The sequence below is a fragment of the Alligator sinensis genome, unplaced genomic scaffold (assembly GCF_000455745.1).
Source record: "Alligator sinensis unplaced genomic scaffold, ASM45574v1 scaffold1118_2, whole genome shotgun sequence".
Lineage (NCBI taxonomy): Eukaryota > Metazoa > Chordata > Crocodylia > Alligatoridae > Alligator > Alligator sinensis.
The window spans coordinates 266,770-274,633 of record NW_005843184.1 but is presented as its reverse complement, the minus strand read 5'-3'; the positions used below and the strand labels follow the sequence as shown (position 1 = coordinate 274,633).

At 45.4% G+C, this 7,864-nt stretch overlaps 1 protein-coding gene and 2 non-coding genes across 4 annotated transcripts; all 3 read right to left on the bottom strand.

Annotated features, from left to right (window-relative positions):
* Window positions 1-2,613: 2,613 nt before the first annotated feature.
* Window positions 2,614-7,854, bottom strand: RPSA (ribosomal protein SA). 2 transcript variants are annotated; one of them, XM_025194363.1, is made up of 6 exons: window positions 7,657-7,854; window positions 6,213-6,331; window positions 4,478-4,723; window positions 3,572-3,700; window positions 3,119-3,287; window positions 2,614-2,751 (listed from the first exon to the last, which is right to left on the bottom strand). In XM_025194363.1, exons 1-6 carry the CDS (start codon window positions 7,787-7,789, stop codon window positions 2,660-2,662), a joined length of 888 nt encoding a protein of 295 aa, XP_025050148.1. In that variant the 5' UTR covers window positions 7,790-7,854; the 3' UTR covers window positions 2,614-2,659. The 2 variants fall into 2 exon arrangements, with proteins under 2 accessions (XP_025050148.1, XP_006037937.1); XM_006037875.3 differs by having other exon boundaries at window positions 2,614-2,754; window positions 7,657-7,853.
* LOC112548470 lies at window positions 4,203-4,362 on the bottom strand. The gene has a single exon (XR_003092201.1). It is a non-coding gene; the product is annotated as a small nucleolar RNA SNORA62/SNORA6 family (small nucleolar RNA).
* Window positions 4,920-5,077, bottom strand: LOC112548469. Its single transcript, XR_003092200.1, has one exon. It is a non-coding gene; the product is annotated as a small nucleolar RNA SNORA62/SNORA6 family (small nucleolar RNA).
* Window positions 7,855-7,864: the final 10 nt, after the last annotated feature.

The window sequence follows — 7,864 nt, the reverse complement described above, 5'->3', positions numbered from 1 at the left end:
CTGAAGACGGCCTTGTGCAGCTCCTCCCTCAAGTACTCCCTGCATGCCTCATATGAGGAGGGCAACAGCCTCCTTCTGAAGGTGGTGCATGCAGGCACTTGGTATGATGGGGCCATGAGCCACCTGAACCCTGGCCACTCAAATAAGAAGGGCTGGCCATCCACAGCAAGGATCTCCCCAATGCTCTGGGTGATCTCACTCCCCTTTGTAATGCCCTCTTTCCCCCACTGTTCCAGTGTGGCCTGCCTCTACTTTGGGGGATGGGGGCTTTGGAGCAAGGGGGACTTCCCTTTGGCCACGCTCCCACTGGTGCCAGGCTGAGGAGGAGCAAGTGCAAGAGGGATGCATCAGCATGCCCATGGTGGTCACGTGTTTTGTTCCCTTGCCCTGGCAGTGCAGGCAGATAGCATATCTGGGATCATCTGCTAGCTCAAAATGATTCCAGACCACACTACCCACTCGCTTCTGGGGTATGAGCGCACATACAGATGCTGCCTTTTCCCCCTCCTCAGCAGGCAGAAGCACAGCAACAGGAGCAGACTCAGCTGAGCCACTTGCCTCTACAAGCTCTACCTCAACCTCCTCCAAAGTGCCTTCTGGGGAAGACCTGGTTCTAGGGGAAACTTGAGGGGTATGGAGCACAAACTCACATGATTCCCCCCTTCCCCAGAATTTCCCATGCTATGGCACTCAGACCCAGCTCCAGCTTTTCCTCTTAGCACTGGAAAGCTCAGCAAGGGAAGTAGAATCAGGGTGGAGGAGACTGTCATGTTGGTGCTGCTGCTTGTTGCCATGGTGGTAGTGGGGGGTTGTTATGACTGGTGCTCTTGGAGGAGATGCAGACTAAGGCACAGGCAGTGCCACTGCTCCCCTCTCCTTGCTGTCTGTAGAAGTAGTGGAAGCCTCATGCCTGCTTGCTGTAGCAAAAAGGCTGCGTGTCAGTCTTGTTTTTGCCTTGGTCTGCTGAAAAAATCTGTCTTCTTCTGTAATGTTATCTGATTTATGTAATATATGTAGATAAGATAAGATAATTGTATGCATGTGTATTTATGTAACGTATGTATTTATGTAATAAATAACATACAGACATTTATATATTTTGTGTTCCTATAAAAGTTCTATAATAAACAATATAATTCACTGTGCAGGGAAGCATAGCTTAATGGAATGCACATTGTGAGACAGCAGAGATTTGAAAAGAACCAAAACAGACTAACAAAAACAAAAAAAGAGGATTTTGGGGAGGAATAAATTGAAAGAAATCAATGAATATAATAATAAAATAAAAGGGTATAGAAAGTAAAAGGTATTGATGAATCCCACTTGCTAGGCTAGCAAGTAGGAAACGAACGGTAGCCTTTATTGTCTGACGCTGCTGGAAGACTGCTCAGTAACTGACCCCAAGGCGGAAAGCAGCTCAGTTAAACTATGCCGCTTTTTTTGCCGTTTTTCCATCCCTACCCTAGAGCACTGGACTGGAAGGGACCTTGGGGAAGGAACAGTCACTGGCCAGCTACACAATCAATATTGGAGCAGTCCTTCCCCCCCGCCCCTCTCCTTAGTTTCCCTGCAAGCAAGCCCATCTTCAGCTTCGAAAGTTAATAGGGGCATCCTCCTGGGGCCTGAGTTTGAAGCGCTCAAGTTATTTTCTATGCTAGTATATAAGCTATCAGAAAGATTTGGAGCTGTGTTGGTGGTTGGAGCTAGTAGGAATCTAAATCCAAGTTTAAAGCACAGGTTATTAGAGCTTTTGAGCATAGAGAGCACATATGTACTTGTATCCCACTGCTTGGAGGAAGGATGTGGGGCAAGGCTCCTGTGCTCCTTTTACTCCTGTGCAAGGGGATCTCACAGCTAGTGTCAGTAATTCCAGCTGAGGGTTTCTCCAAGCTCATTTTCATGCTCATAGTTCTAGGGAATTCACACCTGCAGCTGAATTTGAGGTTGCTGGTTCCTGTTATAGTAGCTTACTTGTAAAGGCCACCCTTTTAAGCTGGTGCACCACAAATAGGCTTGGTATGCTCTTGGAGGACCACCTTCCCTTTCTGCTGCTTTACTTTCTGTCCCCTACTGTATCTGCCACTGTGCTATCTCCCCCATACTCCATCTGTTACAGCCCATACAATGAGACTACCTCCTGCTACTTATGATACATGGGCCACAGGCTACGTTTGGTATTGATGGTTGGGGTTGTCCTATGTAAAGCAGTGGTTCTCTGCTGTAATACCACAGCATCTTCATGGGATTTAAACTTCTTATAGACTTATTTTTCTGAACAACTCACAAAGGGGATCTGCTGGCAAGCCAATACTGCAAGAAGTCCATCATTCAGCCTACCAACTAACACAACTTTCATAGAAAATTCCTTTCCTTGGAGTAAGGCAACAGAGGATAAATGAAAGGGAGCAGCTGCTTGAACAGAAGGTAGATCCAAGATAGTTGGTGTGCCAGCATTTCTTTTTAAGGATAGTGCTTTTTAAAACTAGTTACTTTCAAGAACAGAAGAAACTTTACAGAGCGTCAAGCTGTTGCTTGCTTGTTAGGTATACTCTTACCCAGTTTTGACATATGCCCCATTTCATGCTCTACCAGAAAGGAGGACTAGAAACAGTGTCTAGGAAACAGCCATTTAATTTCTTTTACTGCATTTGTCATCTGATTAGGACCACTCAGTTGTAGTCCCTACCCACTCAGTGGCTTGAGCAGTAGGAGCTGCAGACCAGTCTTCAGTGGCAGGCTGGGCACTCCAATCTTCTGAAATGAAGGAGATAACCATAAGGTAGTTCAATAATTGTACCCCTGTACTCTTGTATACATATTTAGAGGGGCAAGAATAGCCTTAAAACCAACACAATATTTTTCTGGGGCTCCAACTTAAAGCTGAACTAAAACAAAGTTTAGGTGCTTCCTCAAAATTAGCTATACAAAACTCATTGTACCATGTACCCAAATAAAGGACATCATTCCTGACTTTTAGCCATAAAATATGGAATTTTCTGCAAACATTCAAGTTGCCCCATTACTCAAGTTAAGACATATAAAGCACACTGCCCTTCAAATGATTGTTTTTCCAACAGTTGAACTTTCACCCAGTTTTTAAATAATTCTCAGAACTCACCAGTCGGGAACTGCTGGATTGGCACAGACGGGACCTGCACCCCCTCAGACCAATCCGCAACCTCAGGCTGAGGAGGAGCAGTGAATTCAGGTGCTGGGGCTGTCCATTCAGTCTGGAACTCCTCCTTAGTAACTGCCTTTTCTGCTGCAGCCTGTTCCTCTTTTTCAATCTAAGAGAGAGAAGAGTGTGAATCTCTGGGACAGAAGGAGCCGCTCTTTCTATATCACATAGTCTGCAATAAGAGACCTCCAACTAAAGGCAACTTAAACCTAAAAGCTGAAGTGAAGCTATACAAATAAGATACTGCATAGCAAAAACAGATCTGATTTAACCTTCTGGTCTACCATATACAACGGTGGATACATATAAATGTCAACTCATCTGAAGTGACTCGAAACAACTACTCCTGTTTACATAAGGATACACCACACCAACCAATTCATGAGTTCCTACCTCCTCAGGATCCCTGTAGAAGTACAGATCAGGCATGACTTCCCATGGGTGTTCACGAGAGATAGTGCCACGCATACGCAGAACCTCACGGGCCAGCATCCACCACATCAGACCCACAGAATGAGCCCCCTGCAACATAAAAGCCAAGTAACATCTACCCTTCCATTCCAAGTAGCACATGCATCTTGTATCTCTACAAGGTTGAGCCGAAGATATGCTACCCAATCCAAGCATCTTTTACTACCACAAACAATATGGGCTTTTCAAGCCAGCTGGTATCTTCTCTGAAACCCTTCCCCAAGTGTACTTCCCCAGAGTGCAAGACAGTATGAAGTATCTGGTTGCACAGGTCATGCTATATATACACCCTTCCCATACACCTTGATATTTAAGGTAAAAAGATTCATTAGGTAACCAAGGTAAACATGCAATTAATCCTTTCATCTTTTGTAGCATAATATCTGGGAACCATTTATAGAGAATAGGATGATGTTTGCATTTTCTCCTTTTCAGCCGCTAAGCTCTCACCTTTGCAATGCGTCCGGACAGGTGAATGCAGATGCTTTCCCCCCCACAAAATTCTTCATTAGCAGTATGATTCAACTTTTAACCCTTCAAGTGTCTTGTTTTCTGCTGTGACAAGAATCACCATCAAACTCCACTCATTGGACCAAAAAAGGTCCTTGTGGTGTTAGCGAAAAGACCTGTCCAGTTGCTATAGCACACATCCTACACTCAAGAGTTCATTAGCCAGAAACTGGCTTCAGCTCTGAGCTCTAACAGTGTGCAAGTGAACCTCATAACACACAATTAGATAAATTGGTGATACCCAACTCCTTTCAGCACTTTTCCATACTATAGACTGTTTTACAGAATAGGTGCTGAATACAGAAGCCAAGTGCTCACCTTGTTGTTGCATGGGATGGCAATATCCACATAGCGCAGTGGGGAGTCTGTGTTGCACAAAGCAATCGTGGGGATGTTGACATAAGATGCCTCAGTCAGTGGCTGATGATCAGCCCGAGGATCAGTAACCACCAAAAGGCGTGGCTCACGGAAAGCAGCCTGGATCTGGTTTGTGAAGGTCCCAGGGGTGAAACGGCCAGCAATAGGTGTAGCTCCAGTAGCAGCAGCAAACTTCAGTACAGCCCGCTATGGAGGAGACAGTGTGAGGATTAAATAAGGGATTTTTTTTTGTTTAACCCAGATACAAAGGTTTTTACCCTAGTTCTGCTGTACATTTCTTAGGGACATTTTAAAAAGAGCACAGTATACTTACTGTCAGAAGTTAAACATGCTTCAAATTAATACCTTGTTTATCTCAGGCAATCATGGCTTGAGCAGTTTGGTTTGTGGCAGTGATCACTATCAAACTCCAGTCACAGAGGAAACCTCTCCTGGTGTTAGCGAAAATCCTGCCATGGCTTTCACTTTAGCACACTTCCGACACTTGGGAGTTCATTGGTCAGAAACTGACCTCAGCTCCAAGCTTTAACAGTGTGCATGTTAAATGCCTAATTAATCGATACATAACATTACTCTCTACCCCGTACACTTTTAAACCATAAAAGATCTGTCATATCACTATAGCTTCAAGCCACTTCTTGGCACCTCTTCAATCACCAAAGAGTATATATGGACAAACACAAGATTTAACAGTGACCACAAGCTGGCTTTAATTTGAATGATAAAATCCCTCATGTATCAATTGTCTTAACTCATTCATGAAACAAGTGACAGTAAATGTACTTTGTAATCTTGCTTCATGTACTTTCATGAAAAGTTGAAAGCAATTCAGGAAGTGAGAGAGGACATGTCATCCATCCATAACTTTAGTTAATGTCCAGTAGACTCCCAAGAGGGCTGTCTTGGGGGAAGCAGCAGCCATTATGTTAGGGACTTAAAGACATGTACAAAGCAAGAGCCAATTCCCCAACCCAGATTCCAAGAAACAAAACCACACATGCAAAAACAAATTTAAAAAAAGAACCCGCCACACGCACCAAGGGCATTATTACATCATATATTTACTCAAAAGTCTGGAACTACGTGGTTTATACCAGCATTGCTTGCATCTTTTTTTAACATGCATACAAATTACACAGTGATGCAATCTAGCTGAGAGCTGCTGTAGATGTTGCTGTTAAGGTATACCACGAGGTGGCAGTAAAGCAAAGAGCTTGCTTGCATCGGGCAGGGTAACTCAATACAGTGCAGTATCTTCACATGCACAGCTGTATTGCTCTTTTCATCCCCATTCCAGTAAGTTATGCTCCAGTATACTATACATCATGCTGACATGTGTAGTTATCTAAGATTTGTCTATTAATCTTAGATGCCTTTATTTCTGCCTATTTCATGCCATAGTGATCTCATATCCAAGGTGATGTTGGCCTTAAGGAACACAAAGGATAGCAGATCAGGTATCATTCAACTTCAACCTCCAGAACAAAGGCCTCTCTCTCTCCCTGAAACTTACTCGTAGGACTCAAAGAATTCTTATAAATGCCTATTTCATCACCAATGCGAAAAAAAAATGAATCCTGTGGCAGCGTCAGATTTGGGGTGATCTCTGCAAATAACCTGTGATCAGCATACCCAACACTGCAGAGACCCCAGGTGCTCCAAGTAGGCTCCATACCTGTCCAGTATTTCTGGAAGAGATGACGCTCACATCAGCTGGGTTTTCAATGGCAACAATGGCACGAGCTGCCAGCAAGAGCTTTTCCCAGGTCCTCTTCAGATTGATAATGTAGATACCTATGATTGACATAAGAATTGGTAAATAACCAAGACTGTTCTAAATGGAGCCAGACCCTGCGCAAATGTAAGTTTGCAACTATTACACCCCAGTCAGAGGAGAATGAGGAAGCCTCTCCCAGTGCTAACAAACATGCTGGCATGCGGTTTTCCTGTAGTACTTCCCACCCGCAGCCAAGTGTTCAGCAGAGCAGCAGCTGTCCTCACCCCTGCACTTCAAGCCCAATGGTCAATAATGACCAGACACTAAGAGCATCCAACTCCAGGCCTCTGCATTTGATTGGTGCTGGCACCTTTGGGGGAACCAAAAATCTGAGCATTTCAACAAGCTGGTGCCCACTTGTGAAAAAAATAAAGTATAAGATTCTGCCTTCTTAAAGCACCACAACAAGGGACCTCGGAAGATCACTGGATCCAGCCCTCTGCACCAAACAGGAAAGATAACTGGGGGTCAGGTGACCCCAACAAGGTGACTGTCCAGTCTCCTCTTGAAGATTTCCAGGGTAGGTGATTGCACCACCTCTGGAGGGAGCTTATTCCACAGTCTGGACACCGACTGGGAAGAAGTTTTTCCTAATGTTGAGCCTGAATCGATCTTCCAGGAGTTTGTGGCCATTACGCCTGGTTTTCCCCTTGGATGCCCTGGTGAACAGTTGCTCGCTGAGCCCTTGATGTACTCCAAGTGTAGTGGTAAGCTGCTACCAGGTTCCCCCTCAGCCTTCTTTTCCTCAGGCTGAAGAGTCCCAGATCCCTCAGTCTTACATAGCAAGCCATACAAGGAAAAAATCTGATCATACACGTGGCTCCTCTTTGGATGCTATCAAGCTTGTCCACATCCTTGTTAAAGTGCGGTGCCCTTCTGACCTACAAAGAACAAGTGCTGCCAACTCTCATGATTTTGATGGGCTTCTTAAAAGCCTAAGCTTTGGGAATGTGAAAAAAACTTAGTTATATGTATATGGGGGAGTTGCACGTGTAAAAGTTATGATTTTTACATTAATCATGCACTGGCAATACTCAAGAACCACTGGGGGTGACGGGGTGGATATAGAGCAGCAGTCCCTACACAACCAGGGTGCACAGGACAAGCTGCAGCAGGGACACAGCTGCCTTGGGGGCTGCAGGCAAAGGACTGGGGTCTCATCTATTTAGTTCAATTTTGCTGACAACACACAAATAGAAACCGTGATGTTGGCTGTCTCTTTCAGTGCCTGCCAGGCTCCCACTCAGCCCTGAGGGCCCCCCCAGAGGCTGCCCAGACTCCACTTCCTCCAGAGGCTGCTCAGAGACGACCCCCCACCCACAACAAGGAGCTGCGTACTTGCCATCGCTCTTGCGCTTGTAGATGTACTGCTCCATCTGGAAGTCGAGGTTGGTGCCGCCCAGATGCGTGCCAGCCGCCAGAAACTTGAGCACGTCCTCCTCCTTCATCTGCAGCACGTCCAGGCCCCCGGACATTGTGGGAGGTTCCCCTTGGAAGCGACGACAGGGAACAACCTGCGGCAGCGGCGGCAGCAGCGGGTGAGCCCGGGT

Bases quoted from the DNA above. Each gene is read 5' to 3' on its own strand.
- RPSA (XM_006037875.3), bottom strand. From the start codon at position 7,789: ATGTCCGGGGGCCTGGACGTGCTGCAGATGAAGGAGGAGGACGTGCTC. The intron at 4,724-6,212 runs GTATGGAGCCTA...TCTCCTCCATAG, and splicing joins CTTCCAGAAATACTGGACAG to CGGGCTGTACTGAAGTTTGC. The intron at 2,755-3,118 runs GTGAGTTCTGAG...CCTTCATTTCAG, and splicing joins AATCCAGCAGTTCCCGACTG to AAGATTGGAGTGCCCAGCCT.